General features: G+C 18.6%; 1 protein-coding gene across 1 annotated transcript; it reads left to right on the top strand.

Moving 5' to 3' along the window:
- Positions 1-1370: 1370 nt before the first annotated feature.
- BO66DRAFT_309327 (putative GPI anchored cell wall protein) lies at positions 1371-1817 on the top strand (the record flags this gene model as incomplete). Its single annotated transcript, XM_025643267.1, has 1 exon — positions 1371-1817. A coding segment is annotated over one exon (447 nt), but the record flags the coding sequence as incomplete, so codon positions are not given.
- Between the last annotated feature and the right edge of the window lie 12224 nt (positions 1818-14041).

Raw genomic sequence — 14041 nt, 5'->3', positions numbered from 1 at the left:
GTCGCATTTCTCTGCCGGGCGGTGAGATGCGCCCGATGGTTAAGTCCCCGGCCGGGCGGTCAAAGAGATAACGCTTGACGGTTATCTCACGTGGTTCCGGGCCAGAACAGCATGCTGCTTACATAAGTTACTCATCTGAACTGTTAAGTTAGTTAGTTATCTCGCTGACACAGTCTGGCTCGTTGCCCAAAATCTGCCCTGTGCCTGGTTAGACTAGTACCTGATAACTTATAATTACTCCGTAGTAACCGGTAAGTTAAGCTGGTTGCTCACTAGAACCCGAGTTCGGGATTTCGCTTGGCAGCAAAAACCCCAGATCATCACAAGGCTCGTGGCATTTGAGGAGTACTGAAGAAGATAAAAATGGAGTTTAGCTAGTTACATCTGAGGATCATTATTGGCTATGTTTCTCCCAGACACGCTTTTAGCGCAGCGCCGGTCGGAAGCCTGTGGTGGCGATGCTGAACTGGCGAGGCGCCCGCATGCGCTGTGGACTGCATCCATATTCCATAGTCCCCATCAGTTTAGATTGTCTAGTCTGAAAACAATTTCAAATGGTTGACTTACATCCATATACTTCCCGTCTGTAAATGAACCAATCCGTCCTGCAAGCCACCAAGGCTAACACTCCCATTCGGACATCATGATACGAGCTGCCAGCCATAAAAAGGGGGAGAAAAGGGGTGGTGGCAGAAATGGGAGATATGAACTGTCTGTCTATCAGAAAGAAACACCTTCATTCCGAATGCCCGCTTCCATCCTCTCTCTTTGAATGAATCAACCCACTGTTTCACGGCACGACTGGGCAGCCTCGATGAAACAGGCAAATGGGACCTGCAGGCAACGCCACTCCAATTACTTACACTTGGCTGGGGAGAGTCAATAAAGTGGACCGTGAACAGGTCTATCCTGGGTCAACACGAAGGAAAGGGTCCGCGCGGGCTAGATTGAGCCGCAGAGTTGCATGTTTGCCTTTGCCTACTATTTGCTATGGAGCACTGAGAGAGTGGTACACTGGTGGTACCTGACTCTTGCATCAATCAACTGGGCGTTCCGATCCTGAAGGATTCTCCCAGTGGAGGCTGGACTAAACCATGCCACCAAACAGACTCGATAATCCTTATGGCTATAATACCTATAATGCCTGGTCTCTCCGTCCCTGGACCCTTTTCACTCCTCTTTTTTCCTCTCCTCGTTGTGCAGTAATTCTTTGTCCGCTCTTTTTTCATATTCCTTCTCTCGATAACTTAATAATCTCGTCTAGGAAAAAGGACTCTGCCTAAAGTCCATCCATTCATTCTCTATCTACCGTCGAAATGCGCACCACGACTTTCTTGACCACTGCTGCCATCCTTTGCCTGGCAACCCTGTCTACTGCCGCCAGTACTACTACGATCAACCTCTTTCAGCCTGGTGAGGAGACCATTCCCTACAATGATGTGGAGGCGAGCATCATCGGGGTCACTGGGGATACCACCACTGTTGCTATCGTCTGCGGCCCTTCCGCAGCTGCATCGAATTGTGCCCTGCACAGCCCAGTCACCATTACTGAGGGTCCTTCTACTTTCACTGTGAGCGCCGTCATAACTTCTACTACGGACGATGCAGAATATACGGTTACCCTCGTTGAAGACTGCGATATCACCTCTGTGACTCAAGGTGCCTCCTGCTCCATTTCCATGGATTACACTATCGCCTACAGCGGCGAAACCACTTCTTACTCAACTGCCGCGGAAGCCTCTCTGCCTGCTCGCCTAATGAAGTACTCGCCCGTGACGGTCACTGCGGGCGCTGACAAGTTGTCTTCCTCTGCTGCTAAGGCAACTGGGACCTCTTCTGGCTCTTCTAGCGCTGACAGCAAGAATGATTCTACCACCACTGCCACTGGCAGTGCCTCGACCGAGAGTGCATCTTCTTCCAAGACCTCCTTGGGCTCGAATGCCTCCAGTACCCCCAATGGCGCAGCTGGCCACCAAGCCATGACTCTGGGTGGTGCCTTTGCTGCTGCTTTTGTTGCCGTTATTGGCTTGCTGTGAGCGGTGGGTGGGTTTGACTGACTGACTTGCTGCTTGGTCATGCGACGAGAGTCATCAATGGAACGGTCTCGTCGCAAATTAATTAATTCTTGCCCACATATTTGCATCCTCCCCTCTTTTTCCTAGCTCCTCGAATAACACGACAATTTCAGGCTATCTTTGCAACCTTTTCATGGGCATTCTCACCATGATAACGAGCTTGAATGAGCACCACGGTTGAGATTCTGATCTATTGCTGTTGAATAACTCAAACGAGACTCCATTATATATCCACCTGTTTCACTGTAGACTTCACCGCGTCAGTGCCAACCGGTAACTAGACCTGATAGCCGACTTAAGCTCCGCAGTACAGTACATACGTACGTATGTATGTGTGTATGTGTACTGTACTATACAGACTGAATTCTCTGTCATATCATCAAGCACTTTGTGTCGAAGGAGCGGCTACAGAAGCTGGAAAGTTAAGACTATTCAAATTAATATTAATTAGTTATTAGAAGGAATTAGATACAGCTATATAGTATTTTAAATTTTTCGACTGTTATATAACCCGGTAATACTAGATTATTAATATCGATACATCTTCTTAAAAAGCTCTGTAATACTATTATTCTTTTTTAAATAAATAATTTATAAAGTTTTTTAGTATTAAAAACTTAGTAGATATATAGAAAAAGAATCTTTAGATTAAAGCTTATACAGCCAGCTGGTATTTTTATAAACTATTTTAATTTTAATATTTTATATAAATATTTTTAGTTTTTTTATTAATATATTAAACTTAATATTTTTTATAGATTCTATAAATAAATTAACAAGATTCTCTAAGAACTTAATATATTTTAGTTATATATTATTATATTAAATAGCTTTATAAATCTAGTAAAATATAATATTAATATATTTAGTTTTTTAGTAGAACTAGTTGTTCTAGACTAATATAATTATATTCTTATTATTAATATAAATAATTATTAAATATATATTTTAAAAATTAATATTTTTAAATATATAGATAATCTAGTAGACTTTTTTATTTATAATATAAAAAATTATATATTTAGCTTTATATATTAATATAGTAATACAGATCTATAAATAAGATAACTAAAAAATTAGACTATTTATTTATATAAATATATATTTAGTAGTTAAATAATATATATTAAAACAGCCGGTATAATTAATATTAATATAACTAATTATAATTCTAAGTTTATTAGCTAGATTATTTTTTTAATATATTATATATAAAATTTTATAATTCTCGGTTTAATATAGATAATAAAATAAAAATATAAGATTATTTAAATATTATTTTATTAGATTATTTATATAATAAAATAGCTTCTTAACTACAAATATAATATTAGAATAAGTTTATATTATTAAATATATAATATTTTTAATATTAATTTAATAGTTTTTAATCTTCTTTTTAGATATTTATTTCTAATTTTTAATAGATTTAATATTTTTATTTAAAAATATTTTATATATCTTTTTACTCGCCGGATCTGCGGCTTTAATAATATATTAAAAAAGACTTTTTATATTAAATAAATAATACTAATAGAATATTTAATTTTAATTTTAAAATATAATAAAGTATTATTAAAATCTATAATAATAAAATTGTCAAGGAGCGGGCTGGCGTCTGGTTCTTAGTCTGACTAAATAGTAGAAATAACAGTACTAGCTGAAAGAATCTTTAAAATAGTCTTTCTAGATTTTTTACTAGCTACTAGATTAGGCTACTCTTAGATTTATAAATAAGATATAGCTTAAAAAGCTATAAATAGAATTAAAAATAAATAAAAAATTAAAAAGTTCTATATATTATATATAAAGTAGTTAGAAAAAGCAGTAAGATTATTAAAATTAAAAAATAAAATAGATTAAATAAATAGAATAAATATATTAGATTTATATTATAATAATATATTTTTTTAAAGCCGAGTTTTATTAAAATATAGATTATAGCTTATTAGAATAATAGTAGTAGAAGTTTTTAATTATTTAATAAATATTTTTTAAATATTAAATTAATTTAATAGTTAGATTTAAATATTTAATTTATTTTATAATATATATTAGTTAGAGGCGGCTGTATTTTTTATAATTTTATATAAAATTAAAAATATTTTTAATTTTCTATTTTTTTAGACTATTAACTTCTATATATAGTAGTAGAAATTAATATTAGTTTAGAATTAGTTTTTTATTAATAAAAATAAGTAGACTAATATTAAATATAAAATATATTTTTATATTGAAAAATAAAACCAGTTAATAAATGTATAAACTAATAACTTTTTTAATTTTATATAATTTTAGAATATTCTAGTTAAGTTTCTTATTAGATTTTAGTATTTTAATATTATAAATATTTAACTATATTTTTTAGTTTTTTTAAAATTATTTTATTAATTTATATTATTAGTTTATTTATTTTATATAGCAGATTTAAACAGTAGATATTTTTATTTTAGTAAATTTAATAATAATTTATATTTTTATAATAAACTAGTTTATATTTCTAGCAGCTAGGCTATTTAGTATAATAATAGATTTAAAATCTATATAAAAATAAAATCTATAATTTATAAAAAATAAGATAGTTTTAATAATATTAAAATAGATTATATTTAATATAAATTTAGTTAGAAGAAGCTACTAGCTTTAATTATTTTATAAATAATTTATATAAATTTAAAGATATTATTTAAATATTATATTAATTTTTTTAGTCTGGCTGTTAGTTTTTAAATAGTATATTATAAAAAGTTTACTAGTAATATTAAGTTATTAAATTAGATATTTCTAAAATTTAAAAATAAACTAAAATTTTTAGTCTAAAAAATAGATTAGAATAAACTATATAATTTTTATATATACTAGATATATATTATTATAACAGTAATAATATTAGCAGTTAAATTATAGAAAATCAGATATTTTATTTTTATTAAATAATTAATAATTACTAGAATAATATTATAGTCTTAGTTTTTAAATAAATATATAATAAAGTCTATAAATATATTTTATTATATTTATTTAAATATTAATAAAAACTTTAGAGTTTTTTATTTTATTTTTTAAAAAAGATTATTTTTTAGTAAATATAATAGTTTTTTATTTATTATTCTATATATTAGTAGATATTAGGCTAGTAGTATTCTTAGATTAGAAACTTATATATATAAGTTTTTTTAAAATATTTAAAAATAGGTTTATTATAGGCTAGTCTAATTAGATCGGCTTTAATCTATTTATTATTAGATATTTATAATTAATTTTTATAGAATAAAAAGCTTTTTTTTATATAATATTAGTAATATATCTGAATAACAGTTTTTATTAATAACTAGGATTTTTAGTATTTTTTTAATCTATTTATTTTTTTTATATATAGTATAGAAAGATTTCTATATTTTAGGCGAAAATTATAAGTTTTATTTATTTTTAAATATTATATTTTTTTAAGTATATAGAATAAATACTAACTTTATTTTTAATATATTTTTTATATCTTTTTTTAAAATTATTTTTTTTATTATTTTTACTCTCTAATAAAGTCGGGGGTGGTATTAATAGATAAATAGAATTAATATTTTTTTATTTTAAAATTATTTAGTTTTAGTATAGTAGATGTTTATTTTTTTTAAAAAAATTATCTAATTTTTTAATTAAATTATTAGATTTAATTCTATATTTTTTAGAATTATAAATAATCTTAAAATTAAAATACAATAAGAATTTAGACTATTAAGTTTATTAATAGTTAAAAAGCTTAATAAATATAAAATATTCTAGATTATAATAATTTATAATAATTCAAATTAGAAATAATATTTTTTTAATCTAGAATATTATTTTTTAAAATAATAAATAATAATAAATAGTTTTTTATTATAGATTTTATAATTATATTTAGTAGAAGTATATTTCTTAGAAAAATATATAATAAAATATAATATTTTATTATTATTATACTAAAATAAAACTTTTTTTAATATATAATTAAAAATATTAGTTTTTAGAATAATATTATAAATCTAGTTAAATAATTAAAAAACTAGTACTTTAATAAAAATATTCTTGAATTTATTAAATATTTTTTAGTACTTTATAATTTATATAAATAAAACTTTTTTTATTAGATATATAAATAGAGCAGTTAGTTTTAAAAAATCATAAATAAATTAATAATAAAAGTTATTAAAGCCTAAAAAAATCTATATATTAATTATATAAATTAAAATAAACTATTCGGCTATAGTTTTAATTTTTTTTAGATTTATATAAAATCTTTTATAATTTATAATTAGATTTAGAAACTTAGTTTAAATATAATAAACTTATACTTAAATAATTTAGTATAAAATCCTATTTTTCTAGTTTTTATAAAATATAATAGATATATTTAGAGTATTTTTTATAAATATAACTATAAATTAGAATATTATTTAAATAAATAGTATAAAATATATTAAAATAATTTTTTAAAGTATTATTAATATATTACTAGAATATAACAAAGGCTTTAATTAGTCTAAATAATATTATAAATATTTTATATAGTTTTAGATAGGTTTAGAATACTATAAGATATTTTTAATTTTTTTTAATTTTAATATTATTAAATATACTAATAATATTAATTTTTATAAAATACTTTATTTCTTTTAGATTATTTAGAATTTTTTTTATAAACAGAAGCGGATATCTGTTTTTTATTAAAATAATATTTAAAATATAATAATTAATATAGAATCTTAAATCTTTTCTAGGCTTTTTTATAAATAGTATTAGAAAGATAACTAGTAATAAACTAAAATAAATAAAAAATTTTTTAAATTTTTTAAAAATTATTTTCTTAAAATTTATAACTTATTCTAGAATATTTTATATAAAAAACTAAACAATAGGCTTTTTTTATTCTCTAAAATAATAATATAGTTATATTTTTAAATATAATGGTAGCTTTTTAATTTTTTTAAAAAAGAAAATATTCTTAAAATTCTTAAATTTTTTAGATAAAATTAGTTTTTCTAGTTTATTAATAGGCTTTAAAACTTTGTTAATCTAATTTATTATTACTATAAATATTAAATAATTATAGTATATATAAACAGTATATATAGCTAATAAAACTAAAGAAATATCTTTTTTTATTAAAATTTTTAAAAATATAATATTTTTAGAGTAGGCTTTTATTAGTATATTATATAATATTCTAATCTTCTAAAATCTTAATAGAATTGTCAAGGAGCGGGCTGGCGTCTGGTTCTTAGTCTGGCTAAGTAGTAGAAATAACAGTACTAGCTAGAAGAATCTTTATAATAATCTTTCTAGATTTTTTACTAGCTATTAAATTAGATTATTCTTAGATTTATAAATAAAACATAGCTTAAAAAGCTATAAGCAGAATTAGAAATAAATAAAAGATTAAAAAATTCTATATATTATATATAAAATAGTTAGAAAAAATAGTAAGATTATTATAATTAAAAAATAAAATAAATATATTAAATTTATACTATAATAATATATCTTTTTTTTAAAGCTAAGTTCTATTAAGATATAGATTATAGCTTATTAGAATAACAGCAGTAAAAATTCTTAATTATTTGATAAATATTTTCTAAATATTAAGCTAGTTTAGTAGTTAGATCTAAATATCTAATCTATTTTATAATATATATTAATTAGAGGCCTTTATATTTTTTATAATTTTATATAAAATTAAAAATATTTTTAATTTTTTATTTTTTAAACTATTAATTTTTATATATAATAGCGGGTGTTGGTATTAGTCTAAAACAAGTTTTTTATTAATAAAAATAAATAAACTAGTATTAAATATAAAATATATTTTTATATTAAAAAATAAAATTAGTTAATAAATATATAAACTAATAATTTTCTTAATCTTATATAATTTTAAAATATTTTAGTTAAAATTTTTATTAAATCTTAGTATCTTAATATTATAGATATCTAATTATCTTTTTTAGTTTTTTTTAAATTATCTTACTAATTTATATTATTGGTTTATTTATTTTATATAATAGATTTAAATAATAGATATTTTTATTTTAATAAATTTAATAATAATTTATATTTTTATAATAAACTAGTCTGTGTTTCTAGGAGCTGGACTATTTAAAATAATAATAAATTTATAATTTATAAAAAATAAAATAATTTTAATAGTATTAGAATAAATTATATTTAATATAAATTTAGTTCGAAAAAACTACTAGCTCTAGTTATTTTATAAATAATTTATATAAATTTAAAAATATTATTTAAATATTATATTAATTTTTTTAGTCTGGCCGTCGATCTTTAAATAATATATTATAAAAAGTTTATTAATAATATTAAATTATTAAATTAAATATTTCTAAAACTTAAAAATAAACTAAAATTTTTAATTTAAAAAAATAAATTAAAATAAATTATATAATTTTTATATATACTAAATATATATTATTATAATAGTAATAGTATTGATAGTTAAGTTATAAAAGATTAAATATTTTATTTTAATTAAATAATTAATAATTATTAGAATAGTATTATAGCTTTAGCTTTTAAATAAATATATAATAAAGTCTATAAATATATTTTATTATATTTATTTAAATACTAGCAGAAGCTTTAGGATTTCTTATTTTATTTTTTTAAATAAGATTATTTTTTAATAAATATAATAGTTTTTTATCTATTATTTCATATATTAATAAATATTAGACTAGTAATATTTTTAAATTAGAAATTTATATATACAGACTCTTCTAAAATATCTAAAAATAAATTTATTATAAATTAGTCTAATTAGATTAGTTTTAATCCATTTATTATTAAATATTTATAGTTAATTCTTATAAAATAAAAAGTTTTTTTTTATATAATACTAGTAATACATCTAGATAATAATTTTTATTAATAATTAGAACTTTTAGTATTTCTTTAATTTATTTATTTTTTTTATATATATTATAAAAAAGTTTTTATATTTTAAATAAAAATTATAAATCTTATTTATTTTTAAATATTATATTTTTTAGATATATAAAATAAATACTAACTTTATTTTTAGTATATTTTTTATATTTTTTTTAAAGTTATCTTTTTTTTATTATTTTTACTTTTTAATAAAATCGGAAATAATATTAACAGATAGATAAAATTAATATTTTTTTATTTTAAAACTACTTAGTTTTAGTATAATAGATACTTATTTCTTTTTAAAAAATTATTTAATCTTCTACTTAGATTATTAGATTTAATTCTATATTTTCCGGATCTATAAATAATTTTAAAATTAAAATATAATAAAAATTTAAACTATTAAATCTATTAATAATTAAAAAATTTAATAAATATAAAATATTTTAGATTATAATAATTAATAATAATTTAAATTAAAAATAATATTTCTTCTAATTTAAAGTACTATTCTTTAAAATAATAAATAATAATAAGTAGTTTTTTATTGTAAATCTTATAATTATATTTAATAAAAATACATTTTTTAGAAAAATATATAATAAAATATAATATTTTATTATTATTATACTAAGACAGAACTTTCTTTAATATATAGTTAGAAATATTAATTTTTAAAATAATATTATAAATCTAGTTAAACAGTTAGAAAATTAGTATTTTAATAAAAATATTTTTAAATTTATTAAATACTTCTTAATAATTTATAATTTATATAAATAGAACTTTTTTTATTAGATATATAAGTAGAATAGTTAGTTTTAAAAAATTATAGATAAATTAGTAGTAAAAATTATTAAAATTTAAAAAAACTTATATATTAATTATATTAGTTAGAATAGACTACTCGGTTATAATCTTAATTTTTTTAGATTTATATAAAATTTTTTATAATTTATAATTAAATTTAAAAACTTAGTTTCTAATACTATAAATTTATATTTAAATAATTTAATATAAAGTCTTATTTTTTTCAGCTTTTATAAAATATAATAGATATACTCGGAGTATTTTTTATAGATATAACTATAAATTAAAATATTATTTAAATAAATAATATAAAATATATTAAAATAATTTCTTAGAATATTATTAATATATTATTAGAATATGACAGAAGCTTCGGTTAGTCTAAATAATATTATAAATATTTTATATAATTTTAAACAGATTTAGAATACTATAAAATATTCTTAATTTTTGTTAATTTTAATATTATTAAATATATTAATAATATTAATCTTTATAAAATATCTTATTTTTTTAAGATTATTTAGAATTTTTTTACAAGCGAAAATAGATATTTATTTTTTATAAAAATAATATTTAAAATATAATAATTTATATAAAATCTTAGATTTTTTTAAACTTCTGTATAAATAGTACTAAAAAAATAATTAGTAATAAACTAAAATAAATAAAATCTTTTTTTAAATTCTTTAAAAGCTATTTTTTTAAGATTTATAATTTATTTCAAAATATTTTATATAAAAAACTAAATAATAGGTTTTTTCTATTTTTTAAAATAATAATATAATTATACTCTTAGTATAATAGTAGTATTTTAATCTTTTTAAAAAAATATTCTTAAAATTTTTAAATTTTTTAGATAAAATTAGTTCTTTCGGCTTACTAATAAATATTAAAATTTTATTAATCTAATTATTTATTATTATAAATATCGAGTAGTTGCGGTATATATAAATAATATATATAACTAATAAAATTAAATAAATATTTTTTATTAAGATTTTTAAAAATATAATATTTTTAAAATAAACTTTTATTAATATATTATATAATATTCTAATTTTCTAGGATCTTAATAAGATATTATAGTAATTTTAATAATATTAACTAATAAATTAGATTATATATATAAATTAACTAATATAAAAATCATAGATCTTTAGTTATAAAAAGCCGAGAATAATCGGATAGTAAGTAAAATAAATAATTAAAAAAAGTATATTTTTTTAATATAGTTATAGATTTTTAAAATTATATAAATATAATAAATAATATAGTTTAATTTTTTTTATTAACTTTTAAATTCTATAATTATTTCATAAATCTTTAAAAAATATAATAATAATTAATAAACTTCGGCCCAGCTTCGATTTATTATTTTTAAAATAAAACATCTAATATTAATTATTATATAAATTAGAACTTTTATATTTTTAGAATTTAAAATAATAGAAATAACTATTAAATTAGTTCTTTAAAATTTTTTTAATAAAAATTTTTCTAAATACAGCTTTTAAAATAGTATATAATTATACTAAAAAATCAGTCTATCGGCGGCTTAAAATAAACTTATTTTTTTTAGCTGCTTATTCGGATTAGATAAATAAAAATATTCAGACTATATTAAATAATAAAACTATAAAATTTAAAAAATCTAAAAATAAGATTATTTACTAAAAATTATTTTTATAAAATAATAAAAAGATAAGTAGTACCTCGGGAATAAATAGATATAAAAATTAAATAATAATAAATATAAAAAATAAATATAAGTATTTAGAAATAAAAAATAAATAAATATAATCTATAATATTTTTATATTAGACTTAAAATAGTTTTTAATAAAATAATAATTTAATTTATAATAAAAATATTTATAATATTTATAGTAGTTAGTCTTTTAATAAAAAGACTAGTAGTATATAATAAATAGATTTATAAGATTATATTTAAAAATAATAAATTTTTATAAATAGTTTTTATTTTAAAATTTAAATTAATTTTTTAGATTATAAAATACTAGATTAATAAAAAGTCTCTAGAATTAGTTACAGACTTTAGTATTATATTATAAATAATAGTTATTAAAGATTTAAAAAAAATAGATTAGATTATAATAGTTTTTTTAAAAAAAATATTAGTTAAAAATATATTCTTAAGATCTCTGCTAATATAGTTTTTAAGTATAGAAAAAAAATATCTAAATATATATATATTTTTTAAACTAAATATTTAAATTTAGTAAAAAATATCATAAAATTATAAGATTTTTATTTTAATTAATATAGTTTATTATATATAGTTCTAGTATAATTAAAATTACTAAAAAAATATTTAAGTAGTTATAAAATATTAGTAAAATTATTTAAATTATATTTTCTATTTTTAATATAAAATTAAACTTAAATATATAATATTTTATCTAAACAGCTGATTATATATAACTTTTAGATAGTAGCAGTAATATATTAATTAGTATTTATATTTATTTTTTTTATTTAAAAAATAAATTAATAAAAATTAGAATAGTTGCTTTTAAACTTATTAGAATTAAATAAATATTTAAAAAAATAGAAATAGAAAACTTAGAATTAATTAATATAATTATTTTCATTAGAGCAGCTGTAGTATTTTTAATAATAAATATAAATTTTAAAATATATATAAAAATATTTATTATAAAAGTAATAATTTAAATAGCTTTATTATATTTATATTAAATTTAGTTTTTTTATAGTAATCTTACGGGCGGTAATAACTTTAAATAATAATTAGATTATTTTAACTTTTTTTTATTAAATCTAGTTAGATTAGAATATAAATAGGATTTTTTTAGAATAAGCTAGTTTTAAATTTTTATAATATATATATAAATCTGGTTATAGTAATTATACTATTTTTTAAAATATTTATTAATATACTAAATAAACTTTTTTAGATTATTTAGTATAGCTAAAAATTATAAAATTATTAGTATTTTATTAAAACTACTATTTTTAAGAATAAAAATTATATAATATTAAAAAGTAGACTGGTAATTGGTTTTTAATTTAACTAAATAGTAGAAATAATAATACTAACTAAAAGAATTTTTATAATAATCTTTTTAGATTTTTACTAGCTACTAGATTAGATTATTCTTAGATTTATAAATAAAATATAATTTAAAGAGCTATAAGTAGAATTAGAAATAAACAAAAGATTAAAAAAATTTATATATTATATATAAAGCAGTTAGAAAGGGCAGTAAGATTACTAGGATTAAAAAATAGAATAAATATATTAGATCTATATTATAATAAGAATATTATAATAATTCTAATAATACTAGCTAATAAACTAAATTATATATATAAACTAATTAATATAGAGGTTATAGATCTTGGGCTATAAAAAACCAAAAATAATTAAATAATAAGTAAAATAAATAATTAGAAAGAATATATTTTTTTAATATAATTATAAATTTTTAAAATTATATAGATATAGTAAATAATACAGCCCAACTTTTTTTATTAGCTGTTAAATTTTATAATTATTTTATAAATTTTTAAAGAATATAATAGTAATTAATAGACTTTAGCCTAGTTTTAATCTCTTATTCTTAAAATAAAATATCTGATATTAATTATAATATAAATTAAAATTTTTATATTTTTAGGATTTAGAGTAGTAGAAATAATTATTAAATTAGTTTTTTAAAAATTTTTTTCAATAGAAATTTTTTTAAATACAGCTTTTAAAATAATATATAATTATATTAAAAAATTAGCCTGTCGGCGGCTTAAAATAGGCTTATTTTTTTAACTATTTACTTAAATTAAATAAATAGAAATATTTAGATTATATTAGATAATAAAACTATAAAATTTAAAAAATCTAAAAATAAGATTATTTATTAAAAACTACTTTTATAAAACAGCGGGAAGATAAGCAGTATTTTAGAAATAAATAAATATAAAAATTAAATAATAATAAATATAAAAAATAAATATAAAAATTTAAAAATAAAAAATAAATAAATATAGCTTATAGTACTCTAATATTAGATTTAGAATAGTTTTTAATAAAATAGCAGTTTAATTTATAATAAAAATATTTATAATATTTATAGTAGTTAGTTTTCTAATAAAAAAACTAATAATATATAGTAAATAAATTTATAGAATTATATTTAAAAATAATAAGTTTTTATAAATAATCTTTATTTTAAAATTTAGATTAGTTTTTCG

This window comes from Aspergillus aculeatinus, assembly GCF_003184765.1.
Source record: "Aspergillus aculeatinus CBS 121060 unplaced genomic scaffold BO66scaffold_57, whole genome shotgun sequence".
Taxonomy (NCBI): Eukaryota; Fungi; Ascomycota; class Eurotiomycetes; order Eurotiales; family Aspergillaceae; genus Aspergillus; species Aspergillus aculeatinus.
This window is presented reverse-complemented; position numbering and strand designations above follow the sequence as displayed.